At 46.6% G+C, this 27,442-nt stretch overlaps 2 protein-coding genes across 4 annotated transcripts in view; both read left to right on the forward strand.

Annotated features, from left to right (window-relative positions):
• Positions 1-11,095, forward strand: part of CRACR2B (calcium release activated channel regulator 2B) — a gene marked incomplete at its 3' end in the record, with an annotated part of 48,842 nt that extends 37,747 nt beyond the window's left edge. Inside the window, exons 11-18 of the mRNA XM_080345920.1 lie at positions 1,310-1,389; positions 4,232-4,526; positions 4,692-4,833; positions 5,060-5,141; positions 7,290-7,404; positions 9,079-9,186; positions 9,931-10,007; positions 11,011-11,095. Coding sequence (XP_080202046.1) covers positions 1,310-1,389; positions 4,232-4,526; positions 4,692-4,833; positions 5,060-5,141; positions 7,290-7,404; positions 9,079-9,186; positions 9,931-10,007; positions 11,011-11,095 — 984 coding nt within the window. The remainder of the gene's footprint in view (positions 1-1,309; positions 1,390-4,231; positions 4,527-4,691; positions 4,834-5,059; positions 5,142-7,289; positions 7,405-9,078; positions 9,187-9,930; positions 10,008-11,010) is intronic.
• Positions 11,096-15,879: 4,784 nt separating this feature from the next.
• CD151 (CD151 molecule (Raph blood group)) overlaps positions 15,880-27,442 on the forward strand; it is a 39,598-nt gene continuing 28,035 nt past the window's right edge. For all 3 annotated transcript variants that reach the window (XM_080345519.1, XM_080345520.1, XM_080345521.1), the window contains exon 1: positions 15,880-16,611. The gene's annotated coding sequence lies outside the window, so the exon portion shown is untranslated. The remainder of the gene's footprint in view (positions 16,612-27,442) is intronic.

A 27,442-nucleotide genomic window follows, 5' to 3' on the forward strand; every position in this document is an offset into this window, starting at 1 on the left:
TTGCTTCTGTGGCTGGAGCTTCTCCTGAACACCAGTTTTATAAATAAAAAATGGTTGGGTTTTTTTTTACGTCAAAGTTCCTAGTTGGGTGAGGTCCTTTGTGGAATCCAGAGTGTCTCCTTTTGTTAGGCTTCATTATGGTAAAGGTGTCCTGGGAGTTCTCTCCAACAGGCCAGCTTTTTAATTTTTTGCCTTTTAAAATAAGCCAGGGCTTATTAAACAAATAGTCTTCATAGTCCTCCCCTGGGCCATGGGCAGCACAAAGGAAGAGCTGTCCAGATCTGCCTGCAGGTGGTCAGTTCAAAACTGCTGCCAGAGGCAGATCTGGCAGGCTACAAACACTTCTTTCCCCACTTTTACCTCCAGAAATAACTTGTGTGGATGTGTCAGAAATCTCCAGACTTATGGAGCAAGCACACCTCCCTTTCCTTCAATGCTGACGTGGTGGGTACCTTGCCACATTGTCTCTCACTTCGTATTTTGTGTGTGCAGCCAGAGCAATTAGTCCATTTGGGAGCGGGGAGGGCTATGCTTTAGCGTGGCATTTGGAGGAGCTGGCAGGTCAATCCTCTCTCTGCCACAGGCTCTCCTGCATGATTTCAGGCAAGCTGCTCATCTTTGGCTCTGCTGGGGATGACAAAGCTGCTGTACGGGGCAAAGAGGGTTGCAAGGGGAGTTGTCTTACTTTCTTCTTTTCCGGGGAGCTGTTAAACACTGGTTGTAGGAAGTGTGTAGTCTGAGGTAAGTGGGAGGAAAGCATGGAGATGGGCATTCATGTATAGCGGAGCATGTGCATTGGCCTTCATGAGAGGTGGTCTTCTGTTCTTATGGTGTGTGTGCACCTCTGGGTGAGTACCAGTGGAGGAGGAGGGTACTGCTGCCTTCTGAGGAAGGGGCAATTGGTCTGTCCCACAAAACATCAGCATAGTAAGAAGGCAGGTGGGGAAATAAGAGATTCAGCTGTGAAACCAAATGGAGAACAAGCCACAGAAATAAAAGGAAGGCTGGCTAAAGGAAGAGTTCAGTTTGAGGCACCATGAGTTTTGATGGATTTTGTTGCAAATGGGAGAGCAGCAATAGTAATGCCTTCTTGCATGAGTTAAATGAGCTGAACTGAGAAAAGCAAGCGCTGTGCTCACCTCTGTTCAAGCCTGCCAGCAGGGCACTATTGCTGCATGGTGTGGGGCTGACAGGGCTCTGGTATTGCCTTCCTGAAGCAATCTGCATGGGTGGCAAGTGGTTAAACTGGGGCTAGTCAGGTTCCTGGATCCTAATCACATTCTTCAACCCTTTTCTCTTCAAATTTCAGGCACCTCAGAGCAGAAAGCTCCTGTGGAAGAAAGGGTCAGTGCTAGGCAGTTACCTGATGGATGACAAGCCGGTCAGACGGTTAGATGGGCATCTGTGTTGTGTTTGTGGTGTCAGTCTGTGCCCACTGGAGTATTCTGTCAGCCAAGCTGTGCCCTATGTCTAGTTTTCCCACCTTGGTGCTGGCTGGTTTTGGGAGCATGGTGGGGGGTGCAGCTTGACTGTGGCTCTAGCTGTCTCTTGGCATCAGGTGGTGCTGGCTCAGTGAGAAGCTGAGGATACTGTTAGCTAATTTCCACAGCGGGGTGGCTCCCCTCTTGGCTGCTTCTACATGTAGCAATGGGGGAGCAAAACGAAATGCCATCAGAAGCTACGGGAGCATTCGTAGTGTGGGAGTCACAAAGGCTGCCTCTGATCGAGTCAGGCAGCTCCATTAAAATGACTGGATCATCTCCCAAGTGTGCCAGTTCCTCCTTGGCCAGCAATCCTGTGCTAGAGCCCATCTCTTTGGGTCGTGGGAGAGGGCAGGAGCTGCATGAGGCTAGAGTTGTCTCTGGCAGCTGAAAGCCACAAGGAGAGGGCCTGGCTCCAGGTGGGCTCATCCTGCCCTTCTCCTTCCACACCTATGCAGGTGCTCACCTGGCATACCAGGTCTTCCCTTCAGCCAGGGCAGGTGAACATGTCTGTGTGGCCAATACCTTTTTTTTTTTTTTTTTCCTTCTTTTTCACCCTACATGCAGACTGTACAGTAGTTTCACTACTCACATACTCCTGCTTGCCTGAACTGTGCTGGCATTAAGTATCAGCCCTTGCAAGCTAGTTGTGTGACCAGCACATCAGTATTGGCCAAAAGCCTGGTTCCTCTGAGAGGCAGGGGAGGCCAGCCCAACCCTGACCCAGCTTGGAGCTGGATCTCCTCTGTGACTGCTGGCCCCAAAATGGTTTCAAAGGCAGCACATTTCCCTGTCTCTGCAGAAAGTTCCACTGCTTCCTAGTTTATCCTAGTGCAAACCAGAGACATAGGTCTAGGCTCAGAGTTTCTCACAGCTTCAACTTGCCCCTCATACTTGCAATTTTGGTAGTGGCATTTAAGAACTGAGCTTCAAGCTCCTGGGCTCATGGACTGATGGAATACCAGGTGAACTGTGGAACAGGGCTGATTCTTGAGCCCAAGCTGGGAGGTTGCTTAGATAGGTCTGAGGCAGAGCTCTATCATAGCTGTGTGACTGGCAGACATGCTATCCATGGGATCTGGCAATCAAGTTGCCCCATCAGCTACTTCTTGCAAAGATTCTGCTAGCTGCTGCTGGCATAAAGCTACTGGAAAGGCTTAACAGGTGGAGAAGTCTGGCAAAGAGGGTTATGTGAAAAGGGGAGAAGTATTTGTTGATCCTGTCTCTGTCCCAGTGCTGTGTCACACCACATTGCTTGAGAAACATCAACAGAATCCATTAGATCTGAAGTCACTGTTCAGAAAGTTTTGTGTTTGTCCCTTCCCCGCCACTTTTTCAAAGATTCTTTTGAGTCTCAGCCCCTCATTGCTGTGACTCCTGCCAGCCCTGGGAGCTGGAGGCTGTTCCCCAGAGCCTGAGACTGGGAGGATGTGTCTATTTTCCATGGAGAGAGGTTCCAGCTAGCCTGGCTCTGGGCTGGCGTTTGGGGCACATGCAGGGCCAACGACCAGGAATGTGAGCTCCCTTTCATGGAAAAAGTGTAGGCATGGCAGCAGGTGAGTTTTGCAGCCCTGATAGGGTGGTATATTTGCAGGAGTGAGAGAGAAGAGTTGTTGCCTTGATTCCTGCACTAGTAGCAAGAGAAAAATGTTCCAGAGAGGGGTGGGATGTGCTGCCTCTGAAGAGACTGACTGTAGTAAGCCTCTCTAATTTGCTTCCAAATGCAATCTGTTGGCCAATGAAGGCAATGTAGATATTTGTGGTGGATAAAGCCCTTCGGTTGAGTTCTAAGCTTTCTCACTCCCTTTGTCTAGTTCTTTAACTATGGAAAGCCAAGGTAGAGCTAAGATGCTGTCTTGCTTCTCAGCAATGATTCCAGTAGTTTAAATTGGATATTCTAGCTGTTGTTTTGAAGATTACTCCTCCACTTACCATGTCAGCTTTACCCCCGTGAACAAAGTGCATCAGCCTGCTCCTGTGTAGGCACAGTTAGTGCAACACCTGCTCCGCACTACCACAGCTGGTTAGAAGCTTGCAAAAATAAGCATCTTTGGGGTCCTGGCTCCTTTACCTCAGGCTAGGTGCAGATGCAGGCCAGAGCAGAGCCAACACCAGTCAAAGTGACCCTGGTGTGAACATGTTCACTGTACTTTGCACACTTGTAGCAAGTTTCTGCTGCCTAAACTCAGTAAGACTCTGCTACAGCAGTGTTTGGAAGTGATGGGCTTGTTCCCTGGAGCATGGCTGTGTGCCTTCAGCGAAGGGCAGTAACATGCGTGCACACTGCATGTGGCTTCCCAATGATCATTAGCCACCCCCCCATCCCCGGCATGCAGTCAAACCCCTTTTTGCTAACCTCAAAACCTTTGTTACCTTTTGGTGTTATATTTGTTTTTTCCTGTTGCCACCTTGGTATGCTTTGCCTTAATTTTTAGTACTGGGCGAAGTGGGAGACAAATAATCCTTGAAAAATCTGGAAGGTGGGAATTTTTATTAAAATTAATGAAATAAATGTCGGCACATGTGAGTACAGTGTAGCTCAGGTGAGCTGTCTCTCTTTCCCTAGAGGTGCTGCTGATGCCTCAGTCACTGGGAGTATGGGGAGTGTATGTGTGAAGTAGAGTTCCTGCAAGCACTGCGTATGCACTAATTGGATCACATTGGTTGTTTTGGGAATGTGCAACCCCCTCCTCTTCTCCTCGCCCCCTTCTCTCCCACCCTATTTGTGGTGTGTATGGGCTTTAATACAGACAACTGGCCTCTGTGGACCTTCCCTTCGCCTTCCCAGTGGATGTGGCTGTGGAAGAACCCAACAGGAAGAACTGTAAATACTTCCCAGGCAACAGAACAGGGCTGAAGACAGTAAAAGGAGACAGCACAAACTTCGGAGAGAAGAGCAGAGACAAGGAGAGATGGTCATTGGCAGCAGATGCTGAGTGGTTGAAGATGACTTTGAAGGGTGATGCTGATGGTAGAAAAAATGCAGATGGATTAGATGATGCTCTGTTGCCTCCTAGAGAACAGCCTGTTGGCACCGAAACCAGGGTGAGTGTAATTACTTTGGGTTCTTCCTCAAACACCTGCTATCGGGGACCTGAGGGTTTTCCTAACTCCAGCTCCATAGGTTTATAGTGCAGGAGTGCAATGCCTAAATCCAAGCACAGTCTGCAGCTGGGCTTTTCAAAACTGCATCCCTTTCTCCCATTGTAGCTCCAGGCACTGGAACCAGCCAGCTGTTTCCCAGAGCGCATTTTTAAAGTGGTGTTTGTAGGTAACTCAGGCGTTGGGAAGAGCTCCTTCATCCACCGCTTCTGCTATGACAGGTTTTTGGCTGAACTCAATGCAACCATTGGTAAGTAATAGAGTTCCTGATTCATCTGGCTAAGAAGGGTGGGAAAGGCAGCCTGCACACATGCTTTTTGCCCATACTTTAGCCCAAGTAAATGTAAAGATGGTCCCTCTCAATTTCAAATCAATCTTGCAGTGTCTCTGAGTTAGATAGTGTTGATACTGGCCATTGTGATGGCAAGCTGTTCTCTCCCCATCCTATTTTATGACCATTGTTACCTTCTTGACAGGTATTGATTATCAGGTGAAGAGTCTTATGGTGGATAACACCCAGGTTGCCTTACAGTTGTGGGATACAGCTGGACAAGAAAGGTAAGCAATTTCTTTGAGGATGCCCTACTGCCAGGCTCAGGGTAGGAAACAGGAGGAAAGGAAAGGCAAGTAGTGCGCGCACCTCATTTCTGTCTCTGGGAAGACTATTAGCTGCAGAAGGACCATAGAGGTCGCAGCAGTGCTGAACCTGCAGCAAAGGTCTGCTTCAGAGATTTCTAGAAGCTGTGGCTGTGTAGCAGGGCCTCAGGAAATTGCTGTGAGGACTGATGGAAAATTAGCTTTCCGTATATCTGACCTGCATGCTTGTGGTTTCAGGTAGTCTATCCATAAATCACTGTATGGTGTGAGGTTTGAAGTTTCTCTAGCTCTCAAAGCTCTCCTGTATCAGCCTGCTTCTGGGAAAAGCTGCAGGACAGGGCTGCAGATTAGAATAAAAATGAAGGCTCTGGGTAGACACTCTGTTTTCAGATTCAGTTGGGCTCCTGCTGTCCCCAGCTGTTCACCACCAATTGCTATTCAGAGTGGAAAATCTGATTTAGACAAAGCCAGCTGAATTAGCTTGGCCTGTGGCGAAGGTGATTTTGATTACGCTCCTGGACTCTTTCAGTGAGGTTATTGGCCCCTTCCACTGTCCCTTCTGCTGGCAGACTCATGGAAGTGATAATCCTTGGTAGAGGGGCAGTGTAGCTTTTTATGATGGTGAATACAGGTTCTGCATTTGAAGGCCTCTAGTTTCAAAAGTCTGGGCAATCACTCAATGTTACCAGCACTGTTGGTAAGGATCACACTTGACCCTCATCTGCCCACCACTGCCTATTTCAAGGGGGCTGTTCATCTCAAGAGCTTGGCAAAAACAAGTACTGGGTATTTTGATCTAAATATGTTATGGGGGCAGGCCTTCAGGAGGCAGCCAAGGTCACAGGAATATTATAATCCTGAACTGTGCGAACAGAGTAATGATGCTGTCTACGTCAGTCAGCTAGACCATGAAGACCTGGTACTTGCAAGAAAGAACTTGGCTGAATGCTGATACTGAATAGGAGACCTGGGAATAAGCAAAAGCTTTTCTTACATCTAAAGAAATCTTAATTACTTCTAACTGGAGGTGTCCAACTATGAATATCCTATGGAAGAGACAGAGAAACCACTTGGAATGTGCAAGGAGAACTCCTTGGTGACTTCCCTGAGATGAGTGCATGCTACATTTGAAGTTTCTTTTGGAGCATCTGGCCTGTCCTGTAGTTCCAGAGGTGCATCTTTACTGCCAGAGTCTGTGCTTTGTCAGTTGCGTAGTTGTCTGAATGCCATGCTGCTATTGTAGTGAGAAAGAACAGGCTTCAGGCAATCATCTGAAGAGTTTAGGAAGGTCACTACTTGATGTAGGTTTCTTTCCTCTTAATAGGAGAGCTTGTTATCCTGTGCAGAGCTGAAATACATAGCTCTCTAATGAGATCTCAGTACTTGTGTTGCATTTCACTCCATCAGTTTGCCATCCATGTGGTTGTATCATGGCCTTGTCGCAAACTGCTTACAAATTTTAAGGTTGTGTGCTTGTTTGTTTTTGGCTCGAATTTATTCCCAAAATGCAAGTCTGTGGTTCTAACTGGTACCCACAGGGCAAAGTAGATGTCTGGTGGGAGTATCTTCTGGAAATTGTGTCTAACGGCTGATTTTATGTATGTTGGCCTTGCTTTTTAGATTTAAAAGTGGAAACAGATTGTATTGATGTTGAGATCTTAATTTCTGTTTTGGAAGCACTGGGGTAGACTTTATGCATGCCTAGTTTATACTTTGGTGCAACTTAGTCTGCAGGTTCTTCCAGACTCTAGAGAATGGTTATGGTTTTCCCATCCATTTCCCTTTTTACAGGCAATTACCTTTTTCTATCCCACCAAAATGGACTCTTCTGTTTCCTTCCTCCTGACCTGCAATTGTCTTCCTTTCTGCTTTCTCAGCACCATGCATTTGGAAAGACTCCTGCTTATTCACAGCTGCCAGGCCTGCCTCAAAGGTGTAAGGACCAGACCTGTCTGTCACCAGTCTGTACACACCAGCCCCAGGGGACATATCTTGCACACAGGGGCTGCCGGGCCTTGCAGAGAGGCTGCACTAAAAAACAGATAATCCCATTCTGGCTTTTGTCACAGCTGTGGTTCTGAGAGTGCCTTTGGTTTCATTTGGGCTCAGGTTTCGGAGCATTACCAAGCAATACTTTCGGAAGGCGGATGGGATTCTGGTGATGTACGACATTACAGCTGAGTGCTCCTTCACGGCGGTACGGAACTGGATGAGCAGTGTCCAGGTATGAGCGGGGCCTCGGCTCTCTAACTCTGGTGGTACTGCTGCTGCCTTGCTCCAGACCAGTTCCAACAGTTGGTCTGGAAGTGATATTCTATGATGCCACAGAAGGTCCTATTTACCTTGGGAAGATGAATTATCAAAGCAGATGCTATGGGTACTGCCTGCGGTAGTCAGTTTCGGACCAGGGGCTTCTTGTTGAACATACCAAAGCCTGTGGTAGCTCATTAAATTAGGGACAGCTGTTTTTATGGCAGAAGGTGGTGGGACCTGCTAAAACAGTAGTGTATGTTATTAAGCAGCATCTCCTAAACGTGGTCATGTCACACCTGCATTCAGGCAAGGAGATCTCCTGGTGTCTAGCCTATGCACTGAAAGGGAGATGGCCCTCGTGTTTCGGCTCAGATCTGCAGCAGGCATGCATAGTGCTTCACACAATCACATCCTGACTCTGCTTTGAGACTTCTAGATGAAACAGAAATATTAGTAATACCTTATTTTTTTTCCTCATTTGCTTCAGCTTTACCAGGTGATTTTTTTTTTTCTCTTTTCTTTTTTATTTGGTCACTATGTATTAATACTGTAGTCTCCTCCCCTGCTTTTTATTTCCAAATTATTGATAAAAGAGAGGCTTTTATCTGATAGGGGAGACAAAAATACCTGTCTGTATAATTTAAATAAGTTGTTTATAGGTGACTCAGAGCTGAAGGGAAATTGTCAAGGGTGGTTTTGTTTTGGTTGTGCTGAGTCTCAAAAATGAAGATCTAAGTGAAATGAATAAGCATAGTTTGGAAGTTTCTAATATTATTAGCTTCCACAGGCCTCTTGGGAGTAAAAAAACCAAAACAAAACACTTAGCTATTTCTTTGGACTCTAAAAGATCCAGGGTTAAGATTTTCAAAACTAACTGTCCTCTGAAAATCAAGGTCCTTTCAGGAAGGTTAAGCTGAGCACAAAGAAAATCAAAGCACCCAACATCTGTAACTTTTAATAATTTATCTTATTTTCCTTTCCCCTCTTAGTATTTATCTTGCTTTGAAGCTGTTCAGGTACTCTAAGTCGTCCAGTGCAGTCAAGTGTGGAAATGACTTTGAGCCTCGTTCTGTTATTCTTACTCTGGTGATGTTCTATTTGAGTCAGTGGAACTAGAGGGAGTTTTAGAAAATGTAATGGGCTCCAGGAATTGCCTAGGAATAACAGTTCCTACAGACATCCTATACAAGAGTTGAAAGTTTCTTAGTTTGCTTGGCCAGTAGATTTTCAGCAAGGGATGGCTGAGTTTATGACAGCACATCAGACAAATAGTACTGCACATACACATAAAAATAATTGAACTTAATAAGAGGCTCTGACTGAACTTAAATTCTAAACAGGCTGTAGGACAAACTCCTTTCTTTAGGCTTGTTATTTCCCAGAGAGGAACTTATGTCCTGTCTTATCTCTCTCAGTATGCCAGCTGTACATACCAAATATTTGAAATACATTCCCATAGTTTAAGCTTTCTTCCAAAAATCCCTGGGGCTATTTGAGAAATGGCCCTTTAATGAGCTAAAGGGCCTGATCCTGCTGCTACTGAAGGTCTTGTTTGCATGAGCTGGAACAGGATCTGCTCCAAGATATTTCCCTCCCTCAGCTGAGGGAGCACCTCTAGGGTGCTTTACTCTGTTTCTTTTTGCAGGAAGGTATCGACGATGGAGCAGTGGTCTTTCTGCTTGGAAATAAAATGGATGCTGTGCAAAGAGAGACCCGAAATGTGCCCAAGGTGGAGGGGGAAAGGCTGGCGAAGGTGTGACTCTGTGCTCTGCTGCTCAACCTACTCTGCAGCCTCCCTCCAGCTGTGGGGAGGGCAGCCTGCTGGCAGGAAGCCCTTCTGGGAGCTATTTCCCATTACGGTACCTTCCCTCTTCCCCATCCCTCATTTCTCTAATGCAGACATGTACTGAGGTCCTTCTGGTACCAGGAGGATGAGGTCGTGGCCAGCACGTGGGAGATAGTGGCCCTTGAGGCATGCTCGTGTATCTCTCTTGAGGCCTGATGCCTCCTTAACCATGATGCTCACTCTTTCTGAGGGGAGGATGCATGGCTCTTCTCCCATTTGAGGACTTCCCTAAGTGCATGCTCTGCAAAACCATCTTGCCTCCTTCCTCACTCTCTGCACCTGGATGCTTACTAGTACCTTGGCCCCTGGGTGGGAGAAAGCAGGGTGTCAGAAGTGTTCCCCATCTTCTAGACTCCACAGCACAAAGGTAAGGCAATCCAAGTACCCTGGGCAGATGTTTTCTCTTCACAAATGACTCCCCCAGAATTCCCTTTTGGACACTGGCTGGGCCCCCGATGCTGAAGAAGCATCTCCTTTGCCCAGGCTGGTGAGCAGGGTGTGTGCCCCAGTGGGGCGGTAACAGCCACCCTCCTGGACCCAGCTGCTCTTGGCAGAGTTCCTGGCAGTGAGGGTGGGCCCGCTCCCAGGGCTGTGGATGAAGCGGGGGGAGCACTGGCAGCCAACATGGATGTTTGCTGTGCTCTCTGACAGGAATACAAGGCTGTCTTCTATGAGTGCAGCGCGATGACTGGCTATAACATCATGGAGTCCATGCTGCACATGGCCAGGTCAGTGCACAGGAGCAGTTGCCCTGGGGTATTTCCCCAGCTGTAGGTGATTGGTGTGGGGTCTACTGAGGAATGGACAAGAAGAGGAGGTTGTCAGCGACAGGCTTTCTGCCATGTCACAAAAAAGACATGGAGCAACATGCTCTTCCCCCTGATGCCAGGTCCTTGTCTCCTGTGCCAGTAGAGCACCAAGTGCAGACTGGACGTTATTGCTTGCAAAGCTTCATCTGTCAGAGCTGGCTATTGAAATATTGGGAGTTTAATTTGAATATTTAAGTGCAAAAAACTTTGTGCACTATCCAAGAATTTAAGTTGGTATTTCCAGTTTAGAGTCTGCATGCATTTCTAAAGGTTTTTTCCTCCTTATCTTATTAAGCATTTTACAGAATGTGATATTTTGGTGGCGATATTTTTAAATGGAGATCAGACATTTTGTAAGGCTGAAAGAAGTTTGCTCTAAGATTTTTGGTTTTTAAGAAAACAAGTAGTTTTGAAAAAAGTCTTTGAAATCTTGCAAGGAGAATATCCTTTTTTCTTTTATCCTTTTTACCTCCTGCTGCATCATCTCTGTTAAATTCACAGCAGGACTTAGCTGGGATGATTCACTTACTAGCTAGGTAAATCATGTCTGTCACAGCATGTGCTTTCAGTATGTTTTATTACCATGCTGCTGCCAGAGATGGTCTGACAGGTGAAGCAAACAGCTGAGATTCTGCCATCAGGCATAGGCCATTCATGCCTCAGTCTGATTCTCTGACTACTAAGCCATGCTGTCCCCTATCATATGTGTCCAGTTTCTTTCCTTGTTCCCTGGAAATTCATGCTCATTTTCTATGTGTGGTTTTATCTAGCCCAAGTTCCAGAGAAGTCCTGTCTTTGAGCCAGTCACTTTGTACAACTCTAAGCATCCCTGGCTGATGGGGAGCAAAGGGCTGAGCCAAATGCCTTGGCAGGAAGATCTCAGTAACCTGGTTGTGTTGTTCACCTGTGCTGCTTGTTCCAGGTTGCTGACAGCACAAGAAGACAGGCAGAGGGAGAATGCCCTGCAGCTGGAAGATGTCAGCAGGAGGAAAGGGTGCTGCACATAAAGCACATCAATGTATCAGAAAGAGACATGTGCCAACACTGTTCCATGAAGCTGGGGTTCCTTTTGAGCAAGCCAAATCTGATGGTATCAGCTCTGCAGAGACTTGGGGAAGCTGCAGCTTTTCTCCGTCTGGGAATGTCAAGGCACTAAATCAGACCAAAATGTGCATATGATTCATGCTGTTCAGTTTCCCAACTGCACACAGCCCTAGTGTCTAGATGTCTCTGGTTCTTTTTGGGAATTCAGCTGGTCTTGGCTAATAGCACAAACTGGGCCTTCTCTCTGGAGAGGTTGCTTCCCTTTAAAAGTCTTGTTCCTTTTTTTTCCTGGCAAAGAAGTGGTCTAGCTGCAGAGAGTGAAGAACACATTGGATGCTGTACTAAATAGACATTTAGTGTAAGAGAGAATTTTTAAAAATTTAGGCTAACTCGAGGTAGTGATTCATCCGTCTCAAAGAGCAGTATCTCCTCTTGGTTCTGTAACAGCAAAGCCCAGCTCAAAGCCTGCTGTGGTCAGCAAGAAATCCTCCATAAGTTCTTGTTATTTCTGGATGAGGCCCTGTATTTACATCAAAATTTGGTTTGACTTGCCAATATTGTAGTTAACTGATGCCATATGTGGAAATAGTATGAACTGATAAGCCATCCCAATGGCTTTCTTCACTTTCTTACCCTAGCAGCCCTTGTCACTGTCCCCCTCTTCCTGTTTACAGAACACAGAGCAGTTGCCATAGAATTTGCAGGTGCTGGCACATGCTGCTGATTCATAACCTTTTGCAGAAGCTGTGCTGTACATACTAGGGGGGCCATATATAGCCTGTTTTAAGGCTGAATGCTGCCTGTTTCCTCACATTCTCTTACCCTTTCCTGAAAAATCTCCAGCAATTAGGAAGTGACTCATCCGAAGTACTGAAAGATCCCACCCTGCTAGCTTGAGTACAGTACTTTAACATACCTGCGCTGGAAGCACAAGGCATCTTCCTGTGTGAAATGTACCTAATGAAGCTTTTTTTCTTGTGGTCACTTTGTGCAATAATGTCACTTTCCTGGTGAAGTGCCTCAGAAAGAGCAGGACTGAACCTGTTCCCCTTGGGAAGGGGCCTTCTTGTTACGAAGGAGTTGGGCAAAGGGGGGCGAGGGGAGGCACAGGCTGAGGTAGGAGCTGGCCCCAAAAGTGTGCCTCTTATTGCTGCTGCTGTGCTGAGGCATGAAGTCCCTGCTGTTCTCTGGGGTGTGATGCCTTCTGTTTTGTGGCTCAGTTGCTCTTAAAGCCTTGTGAGATGAACTTTTCTTATAAGCTCTGTTTCTTTTCTTCTTTGAGCCTGTTTCTGTACGTGACTTTGACATTTTAGGTGCAAGATGTGATACTGCAGCTGTGAAGCAGTCCCCCCAGCCTTGCAGCACAGGGAAGGCCTATGTTTATCCAGTCTTTCCTCTCCTGGGATAAGGCAATTAGTCTGTCTGTTTATTACACAGATTTCTCTGGGAATATGCAGGAAAAGTGCTCTGAGTCACCTACAGCCCATCAGTGTCACAAAGAATTTCTGTGGTTCCTCCCAGTTTTACTCCTGATAGAGGAAGTTTTTCTCTGGAAGTACAGGATTCCTGACTAAAAGGAATAGCTAAAAGTAATTAAGCTCTTGTTCAGTCCTTACTGCTGGCTGGCTGTAGTTCTCACAGTGTTTAACTGCAGTAATGCCTTCCAGAGACTAGGAATCAGAAAGTTACAAGCAGTCCTGAAAGAACCAGGGCTGCTGGTGTGGAGCCTAGAGTTAACACCAGCAGTGCTGCCAGTGAAACTGCTTGTGTTTGCAAGAAATGATGTTTGAGAAGAGGAAGTCCTCTCTGTTTTCAGAAAGCACCTGTCACCTGAATACAGACATGGCTTTCTGGCTTTCTAGCCAATGTGGCCGTGAAGGAGCACAGACATTATCACCAGTTGAATATGTCAAACCCACTACCTGAGTTGGGGGAGCTGCTGTCAATGATTCCTCTGCATCATGCTCCACTTGCAGGTTAATAAGGAGTGGCGCTGACTAAGAACTGGAATCTTTGTTCAGGACACATCAGTAATGCTAACATTTACTTGCCTGAAACAGCAGGATTTGGGAAGGCACTGCAGAAGGAGGAGAGAGCAGTATTCTGTCTGCTAATGCGGTCTGAATGCGTGCCTCCCACACTGTGTACAGACCACATGAAAGACAGGTGTGAAATAGAGCTGACAAACAAGCCAGTCTATGTATTACCTTTATCAGTGCTGTCATATTGCAATGACAAGAACTACCATGCATTTTTTTTTTAATGTACAACCTTAAGCAGGTTTTCTTAGTGTGCAGAGTACAGGCAATAAAGAAATGTTGTCTTACAAATGGTTGTGTTGATATTTTTTCAGGCATTGCAGGAGATTCAGCCGCCTTTGTTCAGTCTCTGTAGCACGGCCTCTCCTCCTCACTGCTCAGGAAGTGCTGAGAAGCCTGTCCCACATGGTGGTACAAATGAGAAGTTTATAATTAGAGAGTCAGTTGATCAGGATCCCATATTTCGGGGGCAGCACAGGAGCAATTAATCTCTAGTCTTATTTTTTTTTTCCTCTTCAAAGCAGCCAGAGTCTGGCTGATCAGAGAAGGTGGAACAGGGAGGAGAAAAATGGGAAATGCTTCCCCAGTGTCTGGGAATGGGAAATGCTTTCAGAGAGGACATGTTGTCACCTTGTACCTAGATTTGTAGAACTAAACATTCATTTTAATAATGTCCCAATTCACCAGAGCCAGGAGTTTGGTTGTTTTTAATCTTCATGCCCTGGCATGACGCCAAGTGGTATGTTTGTGCATTAGAGAACTAATCTCGCTACAGCTTTGACCAAATAAATTATTACTCATTTCCTCTGCTATAAATTGATAGCACTGGAAATAGTTCACTGTAACATCTCTGTTTTAGCAGGAACAGGGTGGACTTCTGTTTCAACCATGACAAAGAGGCACAGAGTTTGTGCAGGTCACGCTTGGATGACAGGAAGCACCAGGATGGGTTTTATTACTGGATGGTCTTTGTCTCTGCACAATATTTAAAAGCCCCATTGGAAGACCTTGATGCTTACAGTCTAGAGGGGCACATTGTTAGTTTTTAAACCTGATACCAGACCCAAACAAGACCTGACTGTCCACAAAATTCCTAATTTTACTATACTGCTGCTGTTTTTGTCAGAATCTCTCCTGCTTCTAAATGAAAGGCCTGGGAGCAGCCACCCTCTGCAAGCAACTGCTAGAAACTGCAGCGTAAATAAAAATCAAATAATGGGCATATCCTGAGGTGGCATGAGATGAGGAAGGATGCAAAATAGATTCTGCCCGAGGGCTTATCCCTGTGCTGTATCAGCTGCAGTCTCTTAGTGAGCAGGTGACTCTTTGCATGTATCTATAAGGCATTTTGGAATTGTATCACAAAAAAGTACCTCTCTTACAGCCTAGGAGGCCTATCCTGGCATATGCAGCAGTGCAGTTGTGTATACAATCAGATCATGGGGCAAAGGTAAAAGAAATCAGCTGCTCTGATAAGCAGCCACAATCCCACAAAACATGGCACACAGGCAAAAAGGGACCCTACTCTGTCTTGAATTTCACTTGTCTCTTTCGTGTTAATATGCTGAGGATAAGCATAACAGAATTAGCCTGACAGCATCTCTTTGAAAATCCAAACAGGGCTGAAGAGTTAAGTTGAAAGCTTTCCACAGGACAAATGCAGGAATTGCAAAGGTTTGGGATGTTGGTTTTCTTTATTCCAGCAGCCTGAACTCCAAGGGACAGTTTTGATTCACACTGATTTAATCAGTTCCTGCTATGGGGATCATGCAGTTTGTCATGCTTTATTTTCTGTCCTATCACCTTCTTCTGTTTGTGTCTTTTCTTGTTCTTTTTACTTGTTTATTGCTTAGTCTTTTTATATATATAGACAAGTACTTAAGCTCCGAGTATAAATGCATCTCATAGTTCATGCTATATACCTTTAAATGCTTTATTTGGAAATCTTCGGCTCAGCACCAATAAATCTGCAGTCTTGCACTTCAGAGCTTCATCAACTCTTTGAGCCAGTGTCAGTCTGCTCATTACTTATCTGGCTGTTTTATGAATCACACAGAAATTTTGGTTGGCACAGCTACAATAATCCAGCTCCAGACTCTTCAGGCCTCCAAGGCATGATTTATATGCTTATCAAGCCAAGCGGTAAACAGGCCCTGATCCTGCAAAAACAACTAGTCCACAGGAGACCTAACCACATAAAATTAGTTTTTCTGAGGTAAACACCTATGTCCAGTAAATATATATTACTCCAGTAATAAGCCAAGGACTGGGGTGCGAGGGGTCCTGTGGCATATCTCACCTTTACCTGCAGGCTTTCCCAAGAACTTGACTGCTGCACAGGCAGCAGTTGTGCCTAATCATGCCCGTTTGCTGACCCAAATCTGCAAGGGTGGGAGGTTATGCTCTTTCGTGTTTGTACATGAAATCTGCAGATGCGGTGGCCTGCATCTTTTTGCCTCCTGGCTCTGCTGCACACTGCAAGAAACCTCTCAATGTGTGTGAGCTGGTCCCCTACGGCTCTGTTTAATCACTTGGCTCTGCAGGAGCTCTAAGCTAAAGCTTAGGTAGGAACCATGAAGGCTGAGGAGAGAGGAGTTGGTTTACTCATTGGGAAGGATGATCTGATTTTTGAGTTGGTTATGTGGGCAGGAGGGGTTAAGTGTAATAGTTGAAACAAACCCCCAGGACAACCTAAACTGGCCGTTTCCCTTCCTCTCTTCCCACCCAACTCTAAAATAAACATGCACAGCTGCTCCTCTGCTGAGGAAGCAGGCTAGGGTCTTTGGCCTGAGCCCAGCCTGTGTGTGGGGCTGTTGTGTAGCACGGATGTATTTGGGCTGAAGTTAAAATGAGGTAATGGAAGGATGAGGCAATGTGCCAGTCAGGGCTTGAGCTTGATTTACACGATGTTTCACGGAAAACTCTTTTAACAAGCAGGTCTGGTGCCTAAAAAAAAAAAAAAAAAAGAAAGAAAAAATAGAAGCTCCAGCTGAAGTTTGCTGTGATGTGTTGCCTGCGGCAATGGAAATGCCAGCGTGAGGCCCAGGTGGCGAGAGCCAGGGGTCACTGCTACCCGAGGCATGTTTTGGCAGCCGTGCAGAGCACCAGCAACGCCAAGTGCTCCGCCACCGTTCCGCAGACCTCGCAAACCGCCGGATGTCGGGACGTTTTGTTTTGCAGGAATCGAAAAAACCCACGAGGCCGGGCCACGCCAGCCGCGGGCCGGGCTGTGCCGGAGGGAGGCGCCCCCCGCCGAGGCACCGCCCCGCGGGGGCGGGGCGGGGCGGGGCGGTGGCGCCCGCTGGGCGTCCTGGGCTGGGCTGGGCCGGGCTGGGCCGGGCCGGGCCGTACCGCCTTCCGTCTCTCGGTGCCTCCCTCCCTCAGAGCGCGGCAGATTGGGGCGTGAGCCGGCACTGAGAGCTCCGGTCTGGCACGGCTCGGTGCGGAGGGGTGAGGCGAGGCGCCCCCGAAATGGCGGCCGACCGGGGAGGCAGGGCGGGCGGGTCCCTCCGCGGCCGCTGGCAGGGCGCGAACGCAGCCGCAGGGTCTGCGGGGCGGGAGAAGGGGCCGAGGGCAGCGTGGAGTGGCGGTGGGTGCTGCCCGCAGCAGCCGCAGGCAGCCCGGCCGGGGTGGGGGCAGGTTGAGTGCTGCCCGAGGGCGCCGTTGGTTGCCGCTGGGCTCCGGCGCGCTCCCCGCCCGCCGCTCCCTCCGTTGCTGGGCCGCACCTGGCCGCAGGCACCGAAGGCCAGCCCGACTGCAGCGCTGCTTCGCTTCCCCGCCAGCTCCCAGTGGCACTGTACAGCTTCACATGGCTTGGCTTTTGCACTTTTTTAAAAGTGTTTTAACCTGTTGCAGGAGTGGGGGTTGATGGGTAGTGTCAGAAGCTTTGCATTGTGCATGGCTTAGGGAAGGTGTTATGAATGTTTCCATAATTTTGTGAAACGATATTTATCTCCCTCTGCTTTTTTGTTAAATCTCCCTGTTGTACCAGCAAGACTTAATCTTTATGTTGGGCTTTTAGGACCGTGTGAAGCAGAGGAGGGGTAGAGCAAGCCCTTGTTTACTGCAAATCTAGGTGATGTGTCGTTTCTTTCATTTTCTGGAGGCTGAATCAGATGGGAAGCTGAAGGTGATGGGTTATTGCTGCGCCACGGTGTTACCTGCCATCGGGAATCTTTCCCAGTAGCCTTTGCTCCGTGTCATCTCATGAACGTAAACTGTTGTAAACTTAAAAAGTCCTGACATTTCCTGAGGGCTTCTGTAATCAACCTCTTGCAGTATCCTGTTGAATTTTAGCAATGACATATCCTTATTCCAGGCTGCTCTATAGCATCCACTAAATTATGCTGCTTCAGTTCCTTCGTTGTCCTACAGCACTTTCTGACTTGCTTTTAGAGTTCACATCGTGTCTGGTAGATCAAGGGTTAATTAAAATGGCATCATCTGTCAGAGATAATGTCCAGTTGTGGCCATTTTGTTGAAAGTTTTGAAAAAGGTCTCCTTTGCCAAAATGCATTTCCTTTGCCATTGGCAAGGCCATAGCCTAGGTTCTTAGGGAAGTTTCTGGTGTGTTGAGATACCTACCGCTTGGTATTGTCGAAGCTGAAGAATCTCTTAGTGTGTCATTAGACAGACAAAGGTCCATCCCAGTCCTCCTGTGTGGCTCTCATTGCTGCCAAAGCAGGGGTTTGTGTCTGGTTTGCTAGAGCTGCTCTTCGGTGCCAGTACTTTGAGTCAGATATCCTTGCTGAAAGCTTGGGTTGTGAGTCAGAGGAGTTGGCAGCTTTTGAGCTCCTCCACGGAACTATGTGGAGATCACATCCTTGCTCTGTAGTTTATTGATGATGTCTTTGAGTTCCTGACCTGGTTAACTTTCTGTCCATATGCTGTATTTCTGCAAAAAGCATGTTTTATTCCAAATGGTTGCATGTATCAATTGTCCAGTGGCTTTTTTTGTTTTTGTTTTTGTTTTTGTTTTTTTAAATAATGGCTTATCTTCTTGGTGGAGTCCTGCAATGGAGGAGAATGATTCCCCCAGTTGCCTGGTCAAAGTCCTAGCAGTCCCTGCTGTATGTTGATTCTAGTAAACAATAAGAACATGCCTTTTCTATGTGCTTGAGATAATGTGCTGTATATGACATCTCATTTTACTCTGGAGTCTGAGGGGGGTAGTATGTTTTGTGGGAGCTTAACAGTCAAGTTTTCTTTCTACTGGCTCAAGGCAAGTGTATTAAAGGAGGGTTTGTTCTTAGTGCAGAGACCATAGCACTGAGTAAGAGGAACTTTGACAACCCAGTTGGGGCTGTGGCTCTCTTGAATCTAATACAAAAATCATCAGAAGAGTTAGCAGCGAGTACCAACCCAAGAAGATTTTTCTCTGATGCTTTAGCTTCCCAGCCCCGTTGTGCAGAAAGGAGGTCTTATGCCAGTTTGGAAGTGGGCAGCACACTGAGGCTTCTCTTGAAGTACAGCAGTGCACAGACAGCTGAAATCTTGGCTCTACGAAAGGTATTTTCAGTGCAGCCCCCGAAAATTTGTGTCAACGGGTGTGAGAGATTCTTCAGCAAGGGGGTGGAAGAAAGCTGCTTGTATTCCCTTGTCAAGCAAAAACACTAGGTGGGAGTGGGTGATGGAGTGCTATCTGTCCCCTTTAGGAAGTTTCCAGCAGGCATATTATATTATTCCCAGCTAATAAAAGTTGTAGCTCAACTCTGGCTGCTCCCATTGCACATACACAGATCAAGCAACAACTCCTTTCCTTGTGAGACAGCCCTGAAGGGATTGACTGCTGAGCTGTGTCTCTTCTAGTTGGGTTGTCCCACAGGGAAATTCACTTGTTGCTTCTATGAAGTTTGGCTTCTGTTTCAAGGAGTGTATTGGGCTACTTGTTATGCACAGGAGGAAGATACATTTATACATTTATTTGTACATGTAACTATCACAATGTATGCCTGTAAGTGGCAAACTATCCTGGTTTGTGTTTCCAGGTGATGTGGCCACTTCTAAAGCAACTCTGTTTTTCTTGTGCCTTCTTTAAACGGAAGCTTAGAAAGATAAAAGGTGGATGGACTGACTCTGAAAAGGGGGGAGCTTTGATTTTTCTTGTCCCAGTCTACTGCTACCATCGCCAGTGGCCTAGTCAGTCTTGCTCTTGAAACCTCCTGAGAAGATGCTGTCCTATGCCCCACCTCTACTCTGTGCTTCTGAGTGCGACACTGGGTTATCTCCAGCTCTCCCTGAGCATGTGCATGGACAGCTGAGCCCATGGAAAGCCCGAGGGAGGGTGACTCCTGGAAATTACTGGCTGTGAGGAACAGAAACTGTAGTCTCCATTGTTGTTCAAAAACCTTCAGGATGCTGAAGTTGAACACCAGATCTCCTGTCTCACCTGCTCATCCTTCCTTCCAGACCCTGAAGATGATTTTACTTTTGCCACAGCAAAGCCAAAATGAAATGAACAGTGTCACGGTTTGTAAAATAGCCCACTTTTTCCATTCTTTTTTGCATAGGCACTTTGGCAGAGCTTTACCCTGGGATGGTGCCCATCTTCCCAATCTGTGAGAAATGTGCTTTTCCCTGCCACCCTATGCCTGAAGCCAATGGGTGGAGGGAGAAGTGAGGAACAGCAGGGCTGCAGGATAGAGATGAGGTGTTTTGTTGTTTCTGTGGAGAGCACCTCATACCGTCCCTCCCCGTGGCACAAAAAATGTTCACTGCCAGGTCCTCTTGGCAAGCATCAGTACTGTAATAGCAGCACTGCCTGTGCTCTGCTCTGTCCCGCCTGCCAGACTCCTCTGCTTGTGATCTCAACAGCCTGGCATCCCAGGGAATGAATTCAATCACCCTTATTAGTCCTCTGTCCTGGCTGCTGGACAGTAAAAACTGGGCTGTGTGAGCAGGAGGATAATTACAACTTTGCATTCCCGGTATTGCATGTGAGCATAAGAGATGTGTTTTGGGGTCTGGGCCACATTTGGATATGACCAGTTGAACGTGTAACTGGTTCCTATACAAGGATGTAAACGTGAGGAGCTGCCATGACACATGCCAGCTGGGGTTTTCAGAAAGTTATTGGTATTGATTTATCAATATATAAATATATGTCCTTGTTTCGGCTGGGATAACTTTCTACTTAGTATAAAAGCACTATTGCTGTGGACTACATTTAGAATGACAATAATGTTGATAACACACTGATGTTTTAGTTGTTTTTAAGTAGTCAATTCAGCCTCTCACACCATGCCAGGTGCACAGGAAGCTGGGATGGGTCACAGCCAGGACAGCTGACCCAAACTGGTCAAAGGGGTATTCCATACCATGTGATGTCATGCTCAGTATGTAAGTTGGGGGAAGAAGGATGGGGCAGGGGATGCATTTGGAGTCATGGCATTTGTCTTCCCAAGTAACTGTTACATGTGGTGGAACATTGCTTTCCTGGAGATGGCTGAACACTGCCAATGGCAAGTATTGAAGGAATTCCATAGTGTGTTTTGCTTTTGTGCAGCTTTTGCTTTGCCTATTAAACAGTCTTTATATCAACCCATGGGTTTTCTCACTTTTCTGTTTCTCTCCCTCATCCCACTTTGGGCAAGTGAGTGGCTCTGTGGTGCTTAGTTGCTGGCTGGGGTTAAACCAAATGATATATTTGTGGGGTTTTGGGGTTTATATATATATATATATATATATATATTTGTGTTTACTTCATGCATAGTTTTGATGCCAGCAGTACTGGACACTAGTGGAGGCAGGACACAGGTAGAGGGATGAGGAAGGACATCAGGAACTACATTCTGTGGAGGTTAACAGAGGGGCCCTTGACAGCTATTGAAATTGATTTGGGTGTTGACCCACAGCTGCTCTTGGCAGGGTCTAGCTAACCAAATGTGGTTTTACTTGTTCCCCTGTGGGTATTGCCTGCATCCATGTAGGCTGTTGTGGAGTTGCTTTTTCTACCTGCTGATGAGCATGTGTGTAAGAGGTGGATGCATGAGAGGGAGTGAGTGAGCATGGAAGAGGTGGGATGTGGCAATGCCTGAAAAAATGAGGTGTGTGGGAGGTACAAGAGGGGATGTTGCTCAGACTCACGTGTTACTGGCAGCAGTAATGAGGCTTTGTAAGAAACTGAGCCAGAAATAGGTGACATAAAACGTTTGGCACTGACCGTTGTTTCTTATCTATTGCTGGTACCAGATCTGAAGGCAAAAGGAGCAAAGTTCACTTTTCCAACTCAGGTTCTCTTTCCTTTTATAGGAAAGGAAACAGAGCAGCAGGGAGCTGCTTTTGAACAGAGCAGTGGGGATCTGGGGCAGTGGAAAGCGTTGTGAGATTCTATCTAAGTGGCCATGCTGTGGTGGAGTTTGTCCCTGTTGCTGCAAAATGGAAGGTACATACTCCTAAGAAACTCTGGAGTTGGACTGAAATCTGCAATGTGTTTCCCAGATTTCTTTGCCACTATAGGACAGCGACAGGTTGAGAGAAGCTAACGTGACCTGGAAATTCTGTGGGAGAAAGATCTGGCTGTGCTGTACCAATGGGTAAGGTGAAAATATGTCCCGATACCTCACCCTGGAAGACTTTTGCCCCAAAGCAGACAGGAGAAAGGCCAAGCAGATAATTACTGTTTTGCATTCCTGATATTGCATGGCAGAGTGAGAGATGTATTTTGGGAGCTGGGCCGTGTTTAGGTATTACCAACTTTGTCCATGTTTCCAGCCTTAGTTCTTCTTGCTGGTGCAGTGGTTAAGGCTCTCCCATCTGAGCTGGAAAAGTGCTGTACAGCTTGGTAGGTGTATTTCAGACAGTAGTGGACTAAGTTTGACACAGGACTGAAGGTGTAGCTGGCTCCTATAGAAGGATGTAAGCACGAGTAGCTGCTAGTGGGGGAAGGAAACTGATCTAGTGGGAAGAGGGGCAGTCAGGAATTACGCTCTGTGGAGGTTAATGAAGGGGTTCTTGGCAGTTTTTTCAGTACAAGTGTATGACTTAGGAGCGTAGCTGGAGTATGAACAAAGGATTCTTAGGCTCCTTCACTGATGAAATCCAGTTAAAACTGGGACCAAGAGTGGTAGTAACTTCTGGCGAGATGTGTTTCTGTTTTGTGTGAAGCGTATCATGTTTTGAGCCTCACTGACCGGTTATCTGCCAGAGCAACAGCTGTGATGCCTGTGTGGTTGTGTTTTCAGGGAGTTCTCTGATCCTCAGTGACCACCACACTGCAACAATAAAGGAAATAAAGGGGAAGGACAGTTTTGGTCAAATTTATGCTGTAACAGAGCCAGCAGGCAGATGCCAGCCATGCTGGCGTTTTTGGCCTGCCAGCCAGTGAGCAGGACTTACGGAGTGCTGGACAAGGCAGGGCTTGAGTCACAGCTTGTGAATATCAGTTATTTCTTCCTAGCTTGGGCGGAATCCAGAAGGGAGGAATTCATGTCTCATATCTGCTCCCACACCTTGCTGTGGAAACAGGGGTGATTTCTTGTTTTTCTCCATGGTGGCTGTAAGCGGAGCTCCCAGGGAGATGGTGGGGTGCCATGTGTGCGGTCACAGCAGTATACGGCCAGCACAGCTGCAGGCACGCAGACGTGCGTGTGGCAGGTGCTGCCTTGGAGCAGCCACCTCTGAAGCAGGAAGGGACCTCAGGTGTGCCTTCAGTGCTGTGCTCCAGGAACATGTATATGGGAAAGTGTTGGAATTTGTGCTTGTGGGTTTGGCCATCATAGCATAGAAGGGAAGAGTCCAGTCCTGTGTGGAAGTACAACTTGCTGAGGAGTGGAGCTGCCAATGAGCTGGAAGCTGTGATTAGTTGCAGGTCCCTCCTTGTTATATGGAGTAGCCCTTTCACATCTTCATGGGAGACTTGGCTTAGGTGAGAGGTCTGCCAGAGGTAAGATGAGAGATTTGATGTGACCTCCATTTTACCTTGTCCACTTGGAAGGTTTTTGGAGGTAGAATTTTCTGTTATTGGGAGGAGGAACTGTCAGGCTATTTTTTGCACCTTCAAGTCCTAGTTTGCTGGGGCTTTTTTCCTCCTACTGGGCAGGGAAAGAGTTACAAGCACCCAGCTGTGCTCCTGTGCAGTGCCTAGGCTGCGTGCCTTGGAGATGGGCTCTGGAGAGGCAAACAAAAGCCTGCTCTGTCCATTGTGCACTCCCCAGGGCTTACCTCCCGTGTGTGCAGTGTATCTTGAAATAGGAAAAGGAATTTAAACCACTGTGCTTACACCAGCAAAAAATCCTGGTTGCTGACGTCCCTGAGCCTTTTGTCCTCACAGTTGATCAGGCACAGGGGAAGTGTGGGTCCTGAATCACAGGTGTGCTGCAAAAAGCCTGGAAGGAGTAAAAAGCAAGCACAGTTGCAGAGGAAGAAGTCTTTCAAAAATGTCACAAGCTTTACTTTGGCTTCGTCTGTCTCCCTGTGGAATAAAACCCCCTTGTATGAAAAAAAGAGTTTTATTCTTTACTACTTCATCAGGAACTTTAAAAAATTTTTAGGAAAAAGGAATAGAGAAGCCAGATTAGATGAGAGCAGTGAGAGTATCCAAATTAAATTATTGTCATTGTATCAGTGTAGTTCTTATCAACAGTATATTTATATATGTGTATGTGGGGAGCTGGTTTCCCTGCATATGAAGGGCATAACTGCTGCAGATCCTCCCAATTTTTGACATTGATAACTGTGTCTGGTCAGCCCAGGTCCCTCTCTCTGCATCACCCTGACCAAATGGTCCGATTTATTTTCCTGTGTCTGTGCATATGGTAGTGGTTATCAAGACAGATGCTGCTGCTGGATGCAAATATACCACTGCAGTGAGAGGCTTTGTGGGTGGCAGGAAGGTGGTCCTGACACCAGAGTGGTCAGTGCTGAAACACACTTTTGTCTGAGGTCAGTACCAGAATTGCCCTGGCTACTTCCAGCATTAATTTTAGTTTTATCTAGATTCTTCAAAAGCAGTAAGTGACTTGTTTTCTGGGTTCCTTTATCTCTTGATATCCTAGAGGGACCTAATTTTCACAGTAGTCATTTAGTACTTGCTGAAACTCGGGTCAAAGTGAAGGTAGTTATTCTGTTTCTTCAGAAACTTTTGGCTGTGTTCTTCTTGGATTTTCTCTGAGTATTTTTTTCTTTTAATACTTAAGAACTTAATGAGCATCTTAACCTACAAGTGCACCTTGTTGTGGACTGCTTTTCCCCTCCTCACTAATGGCATGAGGTGCATGAGTCTGCTCAGAACCAGATGTTTGCCATGTCTCTGTCTCTTGCATGCAGAGCAAAATGCTTTGCTGCTTTCTGCTGAGCTCAAAGTAGCCTGAATACTGCGCCATTACATGCCAGTAATGCTTAGAGAGGCTCTCGAGGGAGCAAAGTATGTGGTTTCCTGTTGCCTGAAGTCTTTTTGAGTCTTCTTGATACTTGAGGGTTAATCCAGGGTGTCCCAGAGTTGTAGAATGAACTACTTTTAGCCTTTAAAATTTTAACCTCTAAAGTAACAGGAGACCAGGCGAAATTGTATCGTCCCTCTTGACTTGAAAATTGACCTCCAGGGCAGGTTAGGGGGTATGGAGAGGCTTAAGTTTCAAACTCCTTTTAGGCTTTCCTTTAGTGAAGTTTGTTCAGGTAGCACTAGGGTAACCTGGTTGGTGGAGAAACACCCTGCAGGATTTCCTGGCTTCGTTTGAAGTCGAAGTGTTTTGTGCTGGCGTCTGTTAGAGAAACACTTTTCCAGTTACTTATTCCTGCCAGCTCAAAATGGAGTGGATGATACTCTTGAGACAAACTTGCCAAAGTTTCTGTACTGGTTATAGCTCTGTACCCTTCATGGAGAGCTGCCCTTTGCTTCTGTGTTTATTTGAAGCAGTGGAGAGGACCTGAGCAAGCCCAGCTCCCAGTGCCAGGTGTTTCAGGGAAGTGGTTGATGGCCTGGGGCTGTGGGATTTCTTCAGAGCTTGTTGGTTGGCCTCAGGGACTCCTTTTTATCTTTTCGCCTACCCCCAGTCTTGGCAAAGAGCCAGCACATAATTGCCTTGAGACAGCCTTTGCCTCCTAGTTATTTATTCACATGCTGGTGCCTCCCTGTCACATTTGCAAGCTAGTCTAAAAACAGCTGCATAAATGGTTTTAGCAGAGTCATTAAAACCTGCTGCACAAGAGCAAGGGGAAAGGGGGAGGAATGTTTTCTTTTTGGCTGGGGGTTTGATTTTTACTGGAAGAATGGTCATTTTCAGGGCAGCCTTAAGCAGCATGGAGTGATTGTTGTTTCCAGCATTGGTCCTGTAGCAGCCGGAGAGAAACAGCTCCTGTAAACTTGGACTTACAGCTCTGGGAAATGAAATGGCATTTGATTTGCCCTTGACTATGCTTGATATTTGATCTGACTCTAGTAAAGTGTTTTTAGCTCTGGAGAGGAATATAATTCCTCAAAGCATTCAATTATGACTCTGAAACACGCTTGGAGACGTGGATGTTGGGGATATATAAGGACTGATGGTCAGAAGAGACTTCATGGCTGTTCCTGGCACTGCTGTTAACGAAGTGGGTAGTTCCAGGTGCAAGTGTTTGCACGTGAGGTGGCTGTCCTGAGGAGGAAAGGCGGCTCCTAAAGATGTCTGTCACTGGTGTCTCTCTAGCTGCCATGCTGAGGTAAGAACTGCTCTCATCCGTTCTGTGGCTGCATGATGGTCCCTTTTCTGTCCGTGTGCTGGGGCGCCGCAGAGTATGTTGCCCCATTCCTAGGTCTGCAGGTACCAGCTCCATTACTGACACACTGAGAGGGTTTCTCTGGCATGGCTGGCTCCGGTCTTGAGCTAATGGGCAACATGCCTGACACGATAAGACCATTAACCTTATTTTCCACGGTCAAATCCCTTCTCAGCTGCTTTTAAAATATGATCTTTGTGGAGCTGAAATGGAGGCAGGCTGCCTGGGAGAGATCAATGGGCTGACTCCAGTAACTTTTGCTTTGCTTGTCTACACCTCAGAAAGTGGGAACAGAAACGGCCTATTCAAAGCAAAACGAGTTTTGTACAAAAGCTAAGGCTGGTGCCAACTTTTTGTGTACTTCTTGCTTTGCGCTCTCTGCAGTCAGGTGTCTGAGGCACAGGCAGGGCAGTGCTAACAAGTAGCTAGAAAACATGGCATTTTATTGCTTTGTGTTCTGCAATGTTCTTCCAGAGAACAGACCAGCTCAGCTGATGGAGGATGGATGTTGAGATGTGAGGATAGCGAATCTACCTCTTCTCTGCTGGGAGAGTCACTTGATCTCTCTGTGTTCCTATTATAATATGATATGGTTTTTTTTTCTTTGTTGGGATGCTTTGAGGAGGCAAAGGATCTTTCAGGCGGTGAGGTTATAGAACATTGTGTCATTTAGAGGCTAGAAATGTACTCCATGGTATGTGCTGGTTTGATTGAAAGTGAGTTAATTTTCTTCATGCAGTTAGACACCTTTCTTTTTTGTAGCTAGCATGATCTTTGTTTTGATTTAGTTTGAGAACATTAAGATAACACCCTGGGACAGAGTTAATGTTTTTCTTCAAGCACCTTGCCAGTGCCTTTGAGTTGGAACAAAGATAATGTAAGAACTTACTGATATCTTAGGTGTTGCCTGGGAGCCAAGGTCTTTCTGGCCGCTGTGCCTTGAGGCACCTGAGAAGGGGGCATGGATGGGACAGACCTTGACTGACATCCAGACTGATCAATGATAATATGCCATGCCATTACAGTCATGCTTCATATTCAAGGAGAGCTGGATTTTCTGGCTACAGAAACCCATTCTGCTTCTGCTCTGTTTTTGTGGAACTCCATTTGGGAGTTCTTTTAGTTCGGCATTTTGCCATCCTGCTGTTCTGCAGAGGCCTCTGGGCCTTTCTGCGTTTTTCCGTCTTCCTCCAGGATCAGCTGTTCTGGACCAGCGTTCTTTCTTCCTGGGACTGGCTGCTTGGTGTGGATGGAGTTTGTGAGAAATTGCACTGAGTATCTTTTACTTTATATTCTGTTTTCCATTTTATGTATCTTATTAGTAGTAGTGGTATATTAGCATTATTTTATTAAACTGTGTTTATCTCAATCCATGAGTTTTCTCCCTTCCTTTTCAATTCTCTCCCCTATTTGGGGCAGAGGGAGTGAGCGAGTGGCTATCGTGGTTATATTGCTAGCTCTGGTTAACCACGACACGGTGACACACCAGCTGCCTGCCCTGTCTTCCAAAAACTGCGGCACATGTTTTTGACAGATTTAAAGTCCTGTGATTTGTTTGTGAGCTCAGTGGAGTGAAGA

Source organism: Nesoenas mayeri (genome assembly GCF_963082525.1).
Source record: "Nesoenas mayeri genome assembly, chromosome: 5".
In the NCBI taxonomy this organism is placed as follows: Eukaryota; Metazoa; Chordata; class Aves; order Columbiformes; family Columbidae; genus Nesoenas; species Nesoenas mayeri.